The sequence below is a fragment of the Borostomias antarcticus genome, assembly GCF_949987555.1.
Source record: "Borostomias antarcticus genome assembly, chromosome: 3".
NCBI classification, from domain to species: domain Eukaryota; kingdom Metazoa; phylum Chordata; class Actinopteri; order Stomiiformes; family Stomiidae; genus Borostomias; species Borostomias antarcticus.
This window is the reverse complement of record NC_140236.1, coordinates 1,255,326-1,272,712: the sequence shown is the minus strand read 5'-3', so window position 1 is coordinate 1,272,712 and position 17,387 is coordinate 1,255,326. Positions and strand designations below refer to the sequence as shown.

At 45.9% G+C, this 17,387-nt stretch overlaps 3 protein-coding genes across 3 annotated transcripts in view; 1 reads left to right on the top strand and 2 right to left on the bottom strand.

Annotated features, from left to right (window-relative positions):
• Positions 1-1,609, top strand: part of stat6 (signal transducer and activator of transcription 6, interleukin-4 induced) — a 29,082-nt gene extending 27,473 nt beyond the window's left edge. Inside the window, exon 21 of the mRNA XM_084462130.1 lies at positions 1-1,609. This exon is cut by the window's left edge and continues 123 nt beyond it. The gene's annotated coding sequence lies outside the window, so the exon portion shown is untranslated.
• Positions 1,610-5,080: 3,471 nt separating this feature from the next.
• mipa (major intrinsic protein of lens fiber a) lies at positions 5,081-7,721 on the bottom strand (the record flags this gene model as incomplete). The annotated part of the gene is made up of 4 exons (XM_084462132.1): positions 5,081-5,266; positions 5,801-5,881; positions 6,491-6,655; positions 7,362-7,721. 4 exons carry the CDS (start codon positions 7,719-7,721, stop codon positions 5,081-5,083), a joined length of 792 nt encoding a protein of 263 aa, XP_084318258.1.
• Positions 7,722-11,729: 4,008 nt separating this feature from the next.
• On the bottom strand, positions 11,730-17,102 carry ptges3a (prostaglandin E synthase 3a (cytosolic)). Its single transcript, XM_084436485.1, has 8 exons — positions 16,953-17,102; positions 15,422-15,535; positions 15,120-15,189; positions 14,858-14,956; positions 14,357-14,479; positions 13,301-13,363; positions 13,170-13,197; positions 11,730-13,013 (listed from the first exon to the last, which is right to left on the bottom strand). Coding segments are annotated over exons 1-8 (519 nt in total). The 5' UTR covers positions 16,955-17,102; the 3' UTR covers positions 11,730-12,993.
• Positions 17,103-17,387: the final 285 nt, after the last annotated feature.

Here is a 17,387-nt window from a genome sequence, read left to right as displayed (position 1 = left end):
TCACCCAACCAGAGGAGACCCCTCACCCAACCAGAGACCCCTCACCCAACCAGAGGAGACCCCTCACCCAACCAGAGACCCCTTACCCAATCAGAGACCCCTCACCCAACCAGAGGAGACCCCTCACCCAACCAGAGACCCCTTACCCAATCAGAGGAGACCCCTCACCCAACCAGAGACCCCTTACCCAATCAGAGGAGACCCCTCACCCAACCAGAGGAGACCCCTCACCCAATCAGAGGAGACCTCTTACCCAACCAGAGACCCCTCACCCAACCAGAGGAGACCTCATACCCAACCAGAGGAGACCTCTTACCCAATCAGAGGAGACCCCTTACCCCGCGCTCGCCCGCCCCATCACTCCATCTCTCTCTCCTTCAACTGAGACGTTTTCTCAATGACTTTGGATCCTCCAGAGGTCGGAGGTCAGTGAGGTCACCTCTGGACCCTGGATCAAGAGATATCAGTCTGATGCCACACTAAAGGGGGGATGCAACATTCTGAGAAAGACGTACAGAAGGAGATCAGAAGCTGAAGACAGTATGATATCCTTCACCTGCCCGGGATGTGAGCTTCTACCTTAATACTCCCCTCCTCCATTCACTCTCCGCTAATCTGTTCACAGGGATCCATTCACAGTATAATCATTTCCTGGTTTCGCATTCCGGTACAAATGCCACCTTCATCCTGTTTCAGTACTTTTAAAGGGAACTTCTGTACACATTTTTAACACTCCGCGACATAAAGGATGAATATTTTCTGCGGTGACGATGTTTAATCACTTTATATTTGCCACTTAGACCACTGTTGGCCAGAGCTCATCATTAAATGAAAAATCTATTTTGTTTGTAAACAACCCCATTTGTGTTGAATGAAATGTAGTTCTAAAGCCGAAATAAGAGGCTTTGCTTCACATGCATCTTGCCTTCCATCGTATCTACCTTTGTGTATCATACTGTAGATAATCATCGGGAGGGATAGTATTCTGTTGTGAAGGGATTTTGCAGTATGTAATTATGCAGTAAAGCCATCGAGCATTTAAAGCGACCCTGTTTATTGTGAGCAGGAACACAGGAGTACCACTTTATCGTTGAAAGGCATTTTATTGATGTAGGTCTTATTAGTCATAGGTTCTTAACTCATAGTTCTTTTTTTTGACAGACTGAGCTCAACTTCAAGGGGGTGTATCCCTCTATGGCGCCATTCAAACCATAGTTTAGACGTAGAAGACAGATTCAAATCTATTGACAGTATATCAACAGTTGGCAGTATGTGATGATAGTTATTATTGCATTAATTAATATTTGTGATTTCTCTTTACATTCATCTTTTCACTCAGAAGGACCACATGGTTTTGTTGTTATTACCAATTTATCCTTGAGACAATTTTGTTTCTGATTCCACGAGGTCCCTGAACGAACGTGTTTTATGACTTCATTCTGAACTGTGAACAAGCATGTTGAAACTATGATCAAACATTGTCTTTCTAAAGCATTCTTCTTTTCCTCAATATACATTTTTGTGTAAACTAATGTGCAGTGTTGGCTAATGGTACTGAAATCATGTATGTGCATGATTATAAGACGTTTATGAACTTCTGTCAAACAATTTAAAGCTACAATATGACATTTCTGCACTATATGCTAACTACCTGTAGCTTCAAGTTGGCAATGAGAGAAAATTGTGTCTGCCGGGGTAAATTCAGTCAGCTACTATCTCGGTCCAATCTCACGGTTAGTTACCCAAACAGACGAGTGACCTGGCATGATTAACGTCAGGGGAATTCCTGTGAAGGCCGTTCTTTAGACACGCCTTTTCTTGGACTAATGCACTCATAAACGTCAATCATATTTACACTAGTTTTAAAACCCAGGGATGAATCACATTTTTAAAAGGGGACTCCCCTGATCTGTTTCAGATGAAGAACTAGACCTTTACTTGTTTACACAGAAAAGGTGTTGCTTTGGATGAAGTGTTTAACCGCTTAAATAGAATGTGAGGTTGTTTTGGATCTAACTGAAGAGCAGATTAGGGTCATCGGTCAGACTGGACCTACCAGACCCTTCAGACAACCACAGTCTGGTCATGACTGTAACAAAACAATATATATGATCATCTTACTGAATATCTATTTCAAAAGCATAAAGGTATAGTTCTCAAAATAACCTATGTATATTAAATCCAAGTTTGAAAAGAAATATATAAAGTTCTAGTGAAAATCTCCTCCAACTACTAAACATCTAAACTCAGTCCATGATCGACCTACAGTTCAATCTAAACATCTAAACTCAGTCCATGATCGACCTACAGTTCAATCTAAACATCCAAACTCAGTCCATGATCGACCTACAGTTCAATCTAAAAGAAAACAGACAAAGACGGAAAAAATCAGAATTTAAGGAAACTTTTAACATATAAAAATAATAATAAATCCACGGTAGTGTGATTATGAAAGTATGTATATGGGTTCTTGAAAGGACCCAGGCATATTGGTGTATCACATCGTTGCATACCTTTCATAACCCAATGAGGAGACATTGTATAGCTTGAATATTGTATTGTCTATCCATCCAGTTTTCAACAATCATGGTAAATTAAAAAAGAAACCTTTACACTGTACATCACAAAGCTTTTCAATGAGCATAAACTTCTAATTTCAACATGTCACTAAAGAGGAAATCTATTCAACTATGCTGAGGGTCAAACTGTGAAAGCGTGTGTGTGTGTGTGTGTGTGTGTGTGTGTGTGTGTGTGTGTGTGTGTGTGTGTGTGTATGTATGTATGTATGTATGTATGTATGTATGTGTGTATGTATGTGTGTATGTGTATGTGTGTGTGTGTGTGTATGTGTATGTATGTATGTATGTATGTATGTATGTATGTATGTATGTATGTATGTCTGTCTGTCTGTCTGTCTGTCTGTCTGTCTGTCTGTCTGTCTGTATGTAAAAGTAAAGGATAATCAGCTTACATATCTGGTTAAATGAACTGCTCTACCAACTGAAAAAGGAAATGGTGGAAAGCTGTGAGTTCCTTCTCCTCCATCACCAGAGTCCCTGCAGCCTCAGCTGTTCCCTCTGCCGGGCTGAACAACATGGCCGCCTTGTAAACATGGGGAGGAGGTAGTGGTGAACGAGAGAGAGATGGAGGGACGAGGAGGGGACGAGGAGCTGGAGGGCTGTCATTAACCCTAAACCCTAAACCCGACCGTCAGTCTGTCTGCAGATGCTAATGAATTTACAGGGGCTCGTTAAACGCCCTGTACAAAAATAAAACAGCCTAAAATGTCAGTCAGCTCAAGGTGAGCTTTCTTCTCTCACAAGCATGATATGGAGAGAGGGGGGGGGAGGGGGGTGTACACTGAAAAACCTCAATTCTAAATTGAGCCCTCTCCCCCGCTGTAGAGAGAAAGCACCAGATGTTTGCCAACACCAGCAGGAAGCCACCGCACCGTCATGCACTCATTTCGGTTCCTCAACCCAACATTTGTTGAAAGAACAAAGAATTCAGAGGTTATGTTTAGAACACAGTCAGCTAGAACAGAGCGTGTTCCACGTGATAAAGCTGCTCAGAGCTGTTTTCTTATTACAGGACACCCAAAAGTAAAGCCAATCCAGCTACTGTATCTCACACCTGTACATGAAACCTAGCATCACGGCTGCAAGCGCAAAGCTTTAATGACAGAAGAGTAGCAGCCTGCCACACACAGCGCACAACTGCTTTCATCTTCTGAGGCACTTTACATGCTGATATCGGACTAATGAAAGACAATAGTGAATTTAGTCATAAATTATACAATTTCAAGCATATGTGTTGAAATGGAGATTCAGGTAAGAAAAGACCAGTTGGGTTTTGTGTGTTGTGTGTTTATTTTCATACTGTATAAATGTGACTGTGTGTGTGCTCCCCTAAAAGAGACACAGACTCTAAATAAAAACGGAACAATTTGAAAAAAGACTTGACTTGAAGGCAAAAATCTAAGGGCTTTGATGGAAAAAAGGGGAGCACTCCAAAAAGAGGTCTCCAGAGCTTCACAACTTCAACTGTAGCAAAACCAATGAGGAAGTGGGAACAGAGATATCTGTTTCCCTTAAATAGTTTGATTGGTTGATTGATGCAAATTAAAAGAACAGGGCGTGACACGAAGAAAGGATCGTCTCGATGAAAAAGCCCAAAATAAAAATGGTGAAAACAGGCACACACACACACACACACACACACACGCACGCACAACACACGCGTGACTGAAAATAGGAATTGGAGTTCGAATAAATCTTCGTAAATTCTAAAGTTATCTTACATACATGTCAGGTACCCGAAGTTCATGAAACAAAACAAAAACAAGAGGGAGATATCACACTGGATGAAAAAAAGGAAAAAAGCATGCAGAAGTCCACTGCCCTACTGTAGCTCCACTCCTAGCAGACTACAAAAGAGAGAGAGAGAGAGAGAGAGAGAGAGGGAGAGAGAGAGAGAGAGAGAGAGAGAGAGAGAGATGCCCCTGTCCTGAGCGGTTACAGCCACCTGGTTGGCCACTCCCACACCTTAGGGCACAGGGTGCTTTTCTTCAGTGGCAAGTCCTCTTCCAGCCCTCTGCCTTTGTCCTGCAGTCCAGGGGATGGGGGTGAGGGTGGGGTAGGGGTGAGGGTGGGGGTGAGGGTGGGAGGAGGGGAGAGAGGGAGAGGTTGGAGATGGTTAGGGGTCTTTGGGCTGCCCCTGTGATTCAGCATGTCCTGTTCTGGATGCAGAGTGAGAGTGAGTGGATTGGAGGGGCTGGTGGTGGTGGGTGGTGGGGGGTAAAGTGTGAATGTGTGTTAGGGGGAAGGAGAAAGTGTGTGTGTGTGTGTGTGTGCGCGGAAAAATGTGCGTGTGATATGTGAGGGGCTGGATATGAGATGAGAAGACATCTAAGGGTTGAGGGTTGAGGGTTGAGGGTGTGAGGAAGCTGGATATGAGATGAGGAGACATCTAAGGGATGAGGGATGAGGGTGTGAGGAAGCTGGATATGAGATGAGAAGACATCTAAGGGATGAGGGTTGAGGGATGAGGGTGTGAGGAAGCCAACCTTCTTTCCCCAGGCTTATAGGGCCTGAGTCTTGAGCTCGATGGGCTCCCCGCGGGGGTCCTGCTGGCCCTCGGCCTCTGGGGGCCTGCTGCCCTTCAGCGTGGCCAGCCTCTCAGAGAGGCCGCGCATGCGGGGGAACAGGATGAAGTCGTACATGAGAGCCCCCATGGCCCCTCCGATCATGGGCCCCACCCAGTACACCTGCCCCGGGAGAGAGAGAGAGAGAGAGAGAGAGAGAGGGAGGGAGAGAGAGAGAGAGAGAGAGAGAGAGAGAGAGAGAGAGAGAGAGAGAGAGAGAGAGAGAGAGAGAGAGAGGGAGAGAGAGAGAGGGAGAGAGAGAGAGAGAGAGAGAGAGAGGGGGGAGGTTTAGTTTAGTTTGGTGTGTTAGTGAGCCCATATACAACACACCATAATACACCGTTTGGATGTACTGTCAAGTATATTGTAGTGTAATGTGTAATGTTTGTTTATTTATTTATTTACACTATAAATATGTCAGTATTATCTTAAAGCTAATTTTCAACTATTGTCCCTGGGCGTGGTGTTAAGGCCGCTAAATGTCTGTAGGGTAATGTGTAATGTGTAATGTAATGTGTAGTGTAATGTGTAATGTGTAATGTATGTAGTGTAATGTGTAATGTGTAATATCTGTAGTGTAATGTGTAATGTATGAATTGTGAACTACATGCTCTGGACCTGTTTGTTTTTCTACTAAAAGTGAGCGAGGCTTCTTACCCAGTGGTTGACAAAGTTCCTGACCAGCATGGCGGGGGCGAAGGACCTGGCGGGGTTCATCCCAGCTCCGGTGTAGTACATCTACAGAGGAACACAAGGAACACAGAGGAACACGTTAGGAGAGGCAAAGTACATCTACAGAGGAACACAGAGGAACACGTTAGGAGAGGTACATCTACAGAGGAACACAGAGGAACATGTTAGGAGAGGCATAGTACATCTACAGAGGAACACAGAGGAACACGTTAGGAGAGGTACATCTACAGCAGGAACACAGAGGAACACGTTAGGAGAGGTACATCTACAGAGGAACACAGAGGAACATGTTAGGAGAGGTACATCTACAGAGGAACACAGAGGAACACGTTAGGAGAGGTACATCTACAGAGGAACACAGAGGAACACGTTAGGAGAGATACATCTACAGAGGAACACAGAGGAACACGTTAGGAGAGGTACATCTACAGAGGAACACAAGGAACACGTTAGGAGAGGTACATCTACAGAGGAACACAGAGGAACACGTTAGGAGAGGCAGCGTTGGGAATTCACCTTCATTTATTTCACTGGGTAAGTCAAAATGGAAAAACATCAAACTGTTTTCTCTAATGCATTTCCCTAGTTCTCTATTGATTACAGAAGAGCTACCCCTACCCCCCTGCCCCCCTACCCCCCAGGTCTGGCTCTTACCCCCAGCAGGTGCCCCATGAGCACGGAGAAGCCGATGGCGAGGGCGGCGGAGCCCATGCGCCCGTTACGCCTCTCGTCGGTGACGGCGAAGATGCAGACCACCAGCTGCATGGTGAGGAAGACCTCCATGGTGGTGGCCATGCCCAGACTGATGCCCGGCTGGAGCTGGGGTCGGGAGGAGGGGAGAGAGAAGGGAGGTGGTCAGTACGCGCTGTCCACTCATTTAAACATAGCAGGTTTGACTCAGATGTAGTTGACTTAAATTAAATTGAGTTAAGTTAAGTTGGTCACAGTCGCATTATTGTCCATGCATTACAATTCAAAGGGTACACAATTTATGTTGTACAGGTGTATCTTTTAAAAACAGTGTCTATTGAAACAACCTCACTTTTGATAGATGTCCAGATGGATATTTTACACAATCAACGTTTATTTTTCTTTCAGTCACAAAAATTTAAAAAAATAAATAAAAACCCCCAAATCCTACTGAGTTATCATTTGTTCTGAGTTATGAAACGCTAAAAAGAATGAATGGATTTACATTACGGGTTTCCTCTTAGAGAAAAGAGGAAGGAAGTTAAGTTGTGTAATTTATTAGAATCTCTACTTCACCATGACCACAAAGATAATACGTTACATTTTGGTTCCTTGAACAGTCACATCTGACCCTAGAACAGTCCTTCTCAAACACATCTGGACGCAACCCCCCCCCCACATCTGTGAGCCCTCACAGGTCCAGTACTGCCTGGTTCTGTTCAACCTGACCTCCATCGTCTCTATCCCACGTTCACTTCCTCCTCCCCTGATTGGTTATCAGATCCTCCTCCCCTGATTGGTTATCAGATCCTCCTCCCCTGATTGGTCGTCTTACCGTGTTGAGAGCCAGGTTGCCCCTCATGTTGGTGGGTGTGACCCCGTAGAGCACGGCGGCCCCCGCCAGCGCCCCCAGACACTGGGCGATCATGTAGAAGAAGGCGCGGAACATGGACATCTGGGAGCCAATCAGGTAGGCGAAGGTCACGGCCGGGTTGATGTGGCCGCCGCTGATGTGGCCGATGGATTGGATGAGGGTGGCGGCCGCCAGACCGAAGCAGAAGGCCACGTGGAGAACGTTGTGAGGCCCGGTGGTCCAGCGGAGCGCTGCCCCCAGGCCGAAGAACACGAAGAACATGGTGCCGTAGAACTCGGCGAATACCGCCCGCCAGAACGTCATGGACCGGAACTCCCACATGCTGCCGACGACTCAAGCGGTTTCCCCAAAGAGGGATAAAAAAGCTAAAAAAAAAACTTCCAAAAAACAAACTGAGCAGCTAAAAGGAGATGGATCTTCTCCTTTAGAGTCAGTTATCTCTGCTCACCTGCTCAATAATGACTATCTAACTACGCTATGCTGGGTAGAACAAACCAGACCAGAGGTCAAACTAGAAAAATCAACTCAAAGGTTAAAAAAACCGTCTCTCTAAAACTAAACGCGCAGGCAAACAGTTCAACATGTAACTCTGTAGGACTCAGCGTGACTAGCTGTCGGTGATCGGCGGTGCTGAGCTGTGTTGTCGGTCATAGAGACCCCCCAGTGTGAAGCGGATGAACGGTGGTCTCTGGGCGTTTACGTACGAACCCTGGCGGTGGTCAGCAGAGGGACATGGATAGACAAAGGTTGAGCATGTCCTGCAGACATTCAGCCTCTCTGCCGGAGCAGGGGGACCTCTCGGGCGTATTTATAAGACCCCGGGGCCACCGGCGTCCGCGGGGGAGGGGGGGTGGGAGGGGCCAACGCACAATGCGACAAATCAAAACAAAACGGGTTAACCCTTCGCTCGCCTGACCCCCGAGGGTGGACGCCCGCCAGGGTGAACCTGAACCTGGGTCTGTCTTTAACGAGGGCTGACAGGGACACGGTCACAGAGGTCGTGACTGGCGGGGTTCTAGATGGGAGATACTGAGGTCATGAGGATGATACGTGTTAAAAAAGAAGGGGAAAAAAAAAGCCTATAACGCAATAAATGATGTGTGTTTGTGTTGGTACCGACAACAAGTTGTGGATCTCTTTGTAGACCACCAGTCTAAGATGTTTGTGGGGCTCTGGATGGTGTTTTCCAGGGTTTTGGTTTCAATTTGACCGCCTCATCTCTCAATAAAAATGATGTAGTTGCTTCATAGTTTACTTTAAGTGCTGACGCAAAGAAACGAGGGGACAATCCCACTCATAACACCGCTGACCCTGAGGGGCCCCTGACGGAAACGGCCCTGAACTCACAACATGCACACACACACGGAGATCAGTCTCACAGTGGGGTGGAGAGGCGGATGGAGAGTGTCTGTGACCACTGGAATTATGGGAAATTCAGACGACGTTTGGCTGAGTTTAGAAATTTTGGTTGAGTTGACATGAAGTTGTGTTCAGATGCAGATCTGACTGAGAGAAATACATGAGGCTTGAACCTCCAAGCCTCCAACATGACCTTGACGGTTCAATTCCCTCATAGGGCAGCATTGAGAGAGAGAGAGAGAGAGAGAGAGAGAGAGAGAGAGAGAGAGAGAGAGAGAGAATCGGTCCAATCTACCCCTTTCGATAAGCTTCTGATTGTTTAATTTCATTCCACACAATCAACAACTCCCACACACGCGTTCGACTCTCATCAAAACTCAAACTTCACAGGGCTGAACATCACAATGCATATCATGGCGTTCCTCGCTGAGCATTTGAATGCTGGATGGCTACAAGTTGGTTCTGCGCAGAACTGATTAGGCAGAGTTTTACATTGTCTCCGCCGGCTGGGCATAGCGAGCTGAGGATAAAGCGCTGGAAAATCCGTGTTTGGAGAGCGGGAGGGCGAGCGCAGGGGGCCGGCTTTGGGCGCCCGCAGCGGGGCGGCGCGCTGACCACGGCAGCCAGGGAGAGCGGTTTCAACCCCATGAATGGATACTGCTGCGCTCACGCTTTTGCCCCCTTTCAATTCGTGGAAACAAAACGCCGGCAGTAACGCTTTCTGTCTCTTTCTATGATCTGTTTGCACTGCGCTCACTCTGAAACCTACAAGAGTTCCCTTATCTAGGAACTATATTCCTTCTTTTACCCCAGCCTTATTGCCACTACTCGGCCCTTTGGGGCCCCTTGGGGCCCCTACACTGGCCCTGGATACAGAGAAACACACATAGACCTACATACATTCATTTGTAGTCAACTTAGTTAACTTGTAGTCAGGTTACAAACTGCACTTAAGCTACGAAGGTGGTACCTTTTCAGAGATGGATCTCATACTAATCACCAGAATGCATACATGTCATTTTCAAGCCACATTTGCATGTAGACCTACAGACATTTCAGTTGGGTACACCTGGTACCCTCTCCCCTGCGTAGTAAAAAAAACTTGCTTTATTCACAAGTATTATTATTATCATTATTATTATTATTATAGAGATATTTTATATCACAGTGCTTTGCCTACAGCTAGGGCTGCACTGTGGTGAGGTAAAGCAGGTTGACCGCTGTGGTCAGTTAGACGGTTTGCTTTACCGCTGCCACACGCCCCCCCTCCTGGCCACCCCACCATTGATAAGCCCCCTTTTGTGGGCGTAAGCCCGTGTTTCAGGGTAGGTTGTTAAAAGCTGCTTGCGTGGGGGAATTCTCTGTCACCTCAGCTCCGGACTGCTGACGCCGACACAACCGACCCCCACGGCCGGCATCTCCCAACGCCACGCTGACTCTGACCCGCGCTCCCACAGCGCTGAGGGGGAGACCCTCACAGACCGACCAGGAGAGCTCACACACCCTCACAGACCGACCGGGAGAGCTCACAGACCCTCACAGACCCTCACAGACCGACCAGGAGAGCTCACACACCCTCACAGACCGACCAGGAGAGCTCACAGACCCTCACAGACCGACCAGGAGAGCTCACACACCCTCACAGACCGACCGGGAGAGCTCACACACCCTCACAGACCGACCAGGAGAGCTCACACACCCTCACAGACCGACCGGGAGAGCTCACAGACCCTCACAGACCCTCACAGACCGACCAGGAGAGCTCACAGACCGACCAGGAGAGCTCAAAGACCCTCACAGACCGACCAGGAGAGCTCACAGACCCTCACAGACCGACCAGGAGAGCTCACACACCCTCACAGACCGACCGGGAGAGCTCACAGACCGACCGGGAGAGCTCACAGACCCTCACAGACCCTCACAGACCCTCACAGACCGACCAGGAGAGCTAGGCGGGGGGCAGGCCTCGGGAAAGGGCTGCCAGGCCACCATGCCTGGACATGGATGGATACAGTTAGACTGAAGTAGACTACAGTTAGACTGGAGTAGACTACAGTTAGACTGGAGTAGACTATAGTTAGACTGAAGTAGACTACAGTTAGACTGGAGTAGACTACAGTTAGACTGAAGTAGACTACAGTTAGACTGAAGTAGACTACAGTTAGACTGAAGTAGACTACAGTTAGACTGGAGTAGACTACAGTTAGACTGAAGTAGACTACAGTTAGACTGAAGTAGACTACAGTTAGACTGGAGTACACTACAGTTAGACTGAAGTAGACTACAGTTAGACTGAAGTAGACTACAGTTAGACTGGAGTAGACTACAGTTAGACTGAAGTAGACTACAGTTAGACTGAAGTAGACTACAGTTAGACTGGAGTAGACTACAGTTAGACTGGAATAGACTACAGTTAGACTGGAGTAGACTACAGTTAGACTGGAATAGACTACAGTTAGACTGGAGTAGACTACAGTTAGACTGAAGTAGACTACAGTTAGACTGAAGTAGACTACTGTAAAACCCACATTGTCACAAGACAGTCTACACACGGTATGTGTCACCCTACACATAGTGTGACAGTGTATGCCAGGAAGTGTGGAGAGAGAGAAAGAGAGAGAGGTGGAAGGAAGTGGTTCTTCTGTATTCTGGTCTGTCAAAGCTTGTGGGTAATCTCACAATTCTCTTTCCTCTATTTCATCAATACTGAGAAGCAGCAGGCGCCGACGCCTAGTGCAATAAAACATGACTCTAGATTACATCACTCTGCTTGGCCGATTCACGGCCGCTGATCTGTAAAGCAACATATACAGCGTATGCACATTCTAACAATCCATGTGTACATTAGAGGAAGGACCCTGCCTGTTTAAAATGGCCTACTTCAAACGTGTCTTATTCATGCTGGTAAAAGAGAGGTGACAAGAGGATGAGGTAACAAGGAAAGGTCACTTTATTGAGATGCACCGACATTTGAGTTTGTAGTCATGCTGTGACACCAACGCCCTCTAGTGGTCACAATTCCAACTTTTCACTGACTCGACTCTCATATTTATCTTTTTTTTTAAGGAAGCTAGATAAATAACTGAAGATATTTTTAGCTATAATCCATACATTTCATGTCAATAATTCTAAACACCACGGTTCTCTCACACCTGCGATGCATGAAAACACAATCAAATTATTCGGAGACAGTTTATTAGAAATATGTAGACAAAAGTTCCCACTGCATTTAACAAAGTCTTCAAGCCATGAACAGGATTTGTGACACAATGGTAGTGTATTTAAACGCTTGCATTTAAGTTTCGTACTGTCAGTGCAATAACAATTTGGTCATGTATTGATTGTTAGTCTTGGTTTCTGCCTCAGCACCCATTCTCTGAATGCATATGGAAGATTTTTTGTTAAATATATCTACTACATTTTGATGATACAATTAATGTGCAATAACCATGTTTATTTTCAGTACGCACTGAGTAAACTTCGTAGATGTAATGTTTGATAATGTTTGATAGTTACAGCAGAACTAAGCAAAGCAGCAACTTTGCAAAATGTGACTGCGTGAGAAGATAATTGCACTATAACTTCACCATGTCACAAGTTAGGCATATAACACACGTTCATTCCTTTCAAATGCTGCAGTACCTCAAATCAATATAATATAGGCAGAGACCTTGGCGGTTGTTTACATACGTTAGGAAAGCTTGCTTCGAGCTTTGCTTCTTCAATTAACTAAAATTAAATTAAAATGTATTTTAAATTGGAAACGATAAAAGGGAAATTTCTCATTACAAAAGAAAAAACTTTATTGAAAATAGGCAGTTTTTAAACCTGTTTCTTCATTAGAAATCACAATGTTTATATTCAATACATAACCTCACTGATGTAGCTAAACAAAAAAATAAGTGTGGGGTTTAAGACATTAGCAGATGATTACAGCCATTTGAAGTCAATGGACAATAACTATACCCAACAACACAGCATAGGGACTGAACTGTCCATGCAGAATAGAACAGCAAAAGCACAGAGCTTCCGAAGGCTGGAGATCTCTCTCCGCGTCTCTCTCCGTGTCCAACGCTCTCTCCTCGGGGAGACCGCCCTCTCGGGGGCTTTTGGAAAACTGCTTAAGAGGAGGGGATGTTTTCTCCACCACATAGTGACCAACTCGTCTCAAGTCTTTTCAACCGACTTCTGGGACTTGTTCGTTTGCGTCGGTCTCATGGCTTCCTGTGCCTGACTATTCAAGGTCGGGCATTTCTGAAAAACAAAAAAAAAAGGAAAGAATTACTCCAGCTTCTAAACAAAGGATCTAATCATATCTAACAATGTTCGATATTCATTAGCAGATTGCTGTTATAGAAAAATAGCAAGACCAAAACCAAAGCCAGAGAGCAGAGCTGGAACGTGTCTTACTTTCATCATCGCTGTCCGCAGACTCGTGCTGTAAATTAGAGCAATCACAGAGAAAAGGTCATCATCTGATGCAGTACTCGGATAAAAATGTTTATTTCTACTGTGAGTTTTATGAGAAAAAGCGCTCATACATCTGCCCCGTCATCTGCCCCGTCCAGATCAGGTAGATCATCCCCTCCCGTGGTGTTCATCATCTGAAAACAGGACAGACTGCATCACCGTCTCCTTCATATCTCCAACTACAACCCCAACTACAACCCCAACTCAACCCCCTCTTCAGTAACACGCCTGGTGACTCAACTACAACCCCAACTCAACCCCCTCTTCAGTAACACGCCTGGTGACTCAACTACAACCCCAACTCAACCCCCTCTTCAGTAACACGCCTGGTGACTCAACTACAACCCCAACTCAACCCCCTCTTCAGTAACACGCCTGGTGACTCAACTACAACCCCGACTCAACCCCCTCTTCAGTAACACGCCTGGTGACTCAACTACAACCCCAACTCAACCCCCTCTTCAGTAACACGCCTGGTGACTCAACTACAACCCCAACTCAACCCCCTCTTCAGTAACACGCCTGGTGACTCAACTACAACCCCAACTCAACCCCCTCTTCAGTAACACGCCTGGTGACTCAACTACAACCCCGACTCAACCCCCTCTTCAGTAACACGCCTGGTGACTCAACTACAACCCCAACTCAACCCCCTCTTCAGTAACACGCCTGGTGACTCAACTACAACCCCGACTCAACCCCCTCTTCAGTAACACGCCTGGTGACTCAACTACAACCCCAACTCAACCCCCTCTTCAGTAACACGCCTGGTGACTCAACTACAACCCCAACTCAACCCCCTCTTCAGTAACACGCCTGGTGACTCAACTACAACCCCAACTCAACCCCCTCTTCAGTAACACGCCTGGTGACTCAACTACAACCCCAACTCAACCCCCTCTTCAGTAACACGCCTGGTGACTCAACTACAACCCCGACTCAACCCCCTCTTCAGTAACACGCCTGGCAAACAGGACAGACTGCATCACCGTCTCGTTCACATCTCCAACTACAACCCCGACTCAACCCCCTCTTCAGTAACACGCCTGGTGACTCAACTACAACCCCGACTCAACCCCCTCTTCAGTAACACGCCTGGTGAGACATCATAACATTCCCATGCTTACGTCGGAAAACTTGTCAAAACCGGACATGTCCTCGTCGGAAAACTTGTCAAAACTGGACATGTCCTCGTCAGAATCGTCCTCCCAATCCTTCCAGTTGTTGAAATCCACACTCAGCCAGTTCCACTGAAAAACAAAAACACATCCATCTCCATGAACTAGAGATTTATTTTTGCTCCTGTTGATACCTTGACAAGTTGTGCATCGTGAAATACTAAGTGAAAAATAACAATCTGTTTTGCGTTCTAATGGTTCTCAATACTAAGTGAAAAAGGACAGAATCTATTTTGCGTTCTAATGGTTCTCACTACTAAGTGAAAAAGGACAGAATCTATTTTGTGTTCTAATGGTTCTCACTACTAAGTGAAAAAGGACAGAATCTGTTTTGTGTTCTAATGGTTCTCAATACTAAGTGAAAAAGGACAGAATCTGTTTCGCGTTCTAATGGTTCTCAATACTAAGTGAAAAAGGACAGAATCTATTTTGGGTTCTAATGGTTCTCACTTTCGCCTTGTCTTTTGTTATCCGTGGCCATGACTTCCCAGGATCCTCTTTCTGTAAACAACACAACACAGATCTGTCTGTGCGTTTGTGCTTGGACTCCTGAGTGGAAAGGAGACCAGGGGAACACAATGTTATTTAATGTTGACAAGCAAACATTCAATGCACTTTGAAAGAGAACATCTTTGTTAGTGTCAATAAGCTTGCTGCTTTAGAGATATCAATACAGGCATTATCACAGCAACTGGAAGAGAGATATACTTGCATTGGGGACAATGGTCTGGAAAAGGTCCAATCCATTTAGGTGTTTGACATTGTCTGTTCCACCAACACAGCTGAAAAGGGACAGTGAACATTAACATTTGCTAATTCAATCTCTTTTGAGACAGTAGAACCCTGCACTAAAGTGTACTAGTGTTCTGGATTGGTTCTGGAATACTAATCTTGGACCTGGCCTTAACGGTCTTCTTTAGCACAATGCCATAATAGGCAGCTTTAAACATTTAATTGTATGCCTACATGTTACCCTGTACATTATGACAAATAAACCAACTTGAACTATCTTACCAAAATTCAAATTTCGATTTTTCAAACTTCACTTGGACATCTTTGCTGTCATCCACAAAGAACTCAATAAAGACCGCGTCCCTCCGGTCATACCACTTGGCAGTTGCAGGCTGCCTATTGGACAGTGGGGATTGTGGGGGATTAAAAAAGGATTAGCTACAACAATGCAATGTGACAAACCAGATACACACACACACGTGCAAACAACACACACACGTGCAAACAAGACCATTATTCTTAATCCAAACATTCATATTGTAAACATTGTTGTTGACAAATAAATAAATATATAGATCCGTTGCTCTTTTCCTCTTAAGACTGGCTATTAGATGATGGGTTGGCTGCGCCCAAGACGACCTGGTTTGTTTCAAGGTCAAACTTTGACCGGTGGTTGTTAAGGTTACAAGGAAAGTTAGCCCCGCCTTCTAGCCGATAGACTAGACTCTGATAGACTAGACTCTGATAGACTAGACCCTGATAGACTAGCCTCTGATAGACTAGACTCTGATAGACTAGCCTCTGATAGACTAGCCTCTGATAGACCAGACTCTGATAGACTAGACTCTGATAGACTAGACTCTGATAGACTAGACCCTGATAGACTAGACCCTGATAGACTAGACCCTGATAGACTAGACCCTGATAGACTAGACTCTGATAGACTAGACTCTGATAGACCAGACTCTGATAGACTAGACTCTGATAGACTAGACCCTGATAGACTAGACTCTGATAGACTAGACTCTGATAGACTAGACCCTGATAGACTAGACCCTGATAGACTAGACTCTGATAGACTAGACTGATAGACTAGCCTCTGATAGACCAGCCTCTGATAGACTAGACTGATAGACTAGCCTCTGATAGACCAGCCTCTGATAGACCAGCCTCTGATAGACCAGCCTCTGATAGCCTGCTATGCTAACGTTAGCTGGCTAGCTCAAAACTGAAAGTAGACACCTGCCAACCAGAACAGCACGACAAGGTCACAAAATTGCTAACATTACAAGTCTCTATGTCATGCTGTGTATCTAGCCACGTTATAAATATCTAGACACGTTATCCACCTCCAGCCAGACTTGCCCTGTAAAGCTAACCCATTCACAGCTCTCATCTAGACCTAGCATGACACCATGCTTTTCTATATTTAGCCAGCTAGCTACTCAACACTACTAGCTAACCGTAGTTTAGCTAAGCTAACATTAGCATGCTAGCAAGGCCTACACTAGTTTACACGCGACCCAACCAGAAGCACGACTTTCATATCGATATTTTTATTGCACATTTACACAAATTCTATTCACTAACTGATTCAAAAATGTTAAGCATGCAAACGCGATGCTAGCCAGCTAATAAAACGGTTATCGCTAGAAGCTGTTGGTGAGGCTAGCTCTACCAAGCTAACAAGGCTAACCCTACCAAGCTAGCATCGGCTAGCTCTACCAAGCTAGCATCGGCTAGCTAGCTAACGTCCTCCGGCATTCCCACTTCCCATTCCCCTCATACCTCTCACATTATATCCCACACTTACATCTTGTCACACTTATTGGTATTCCCTTCACACCGTGTCCACTCTCCTTGTTATTCAAGCTCTTCTTGGTAATTCAAGCTAGCTGCTATGCTAATCTATGGATGAACTAACCCGAAGCAGCACGAATGTCGCTGTCAGTGCCTCGCGTGCTTTCCGCGCTCTCGAGTGGTGACGCAGTTCCGCGGGCAAACCATGGAGGGATAGGGCCCGCCCACCAGACGCTCGTGATTGGGCCAGAGCCCACCAGACGCTCGTGATTGGGCCAGAGCCCACCAGACGCTCGTGATTGGGCCAGAGCCCACCAGACGCTCGTGATTGGGACAGAGCCTTGCGCCATGACAACCTGACGTTTGAACCTAACGGACAAACTGACTGTTGAACCTAACGGACAAACTGACTTTTGAACCTAACGGACAAACTGACTGTTGAACCTAA

Coding starts and splice junctions, on each gene's coding strand:
- ptges3a (XM_084436485.1), bottom strand. Junction 14,480..14,857: donor TAACAAAAGACAAGGCGAAA/GTGAGAACCATT, acceptor TTTGTTTTTCAG/TGGAACTGGCTGAGTGTGGA. Junction 13,364..14,356: donor GTTTTGACAAGTTTTCCGAC/GTAAGCATGGGA, acceptor TCCTGTTTTCAG/ATGATGAACACCACGGGAGG.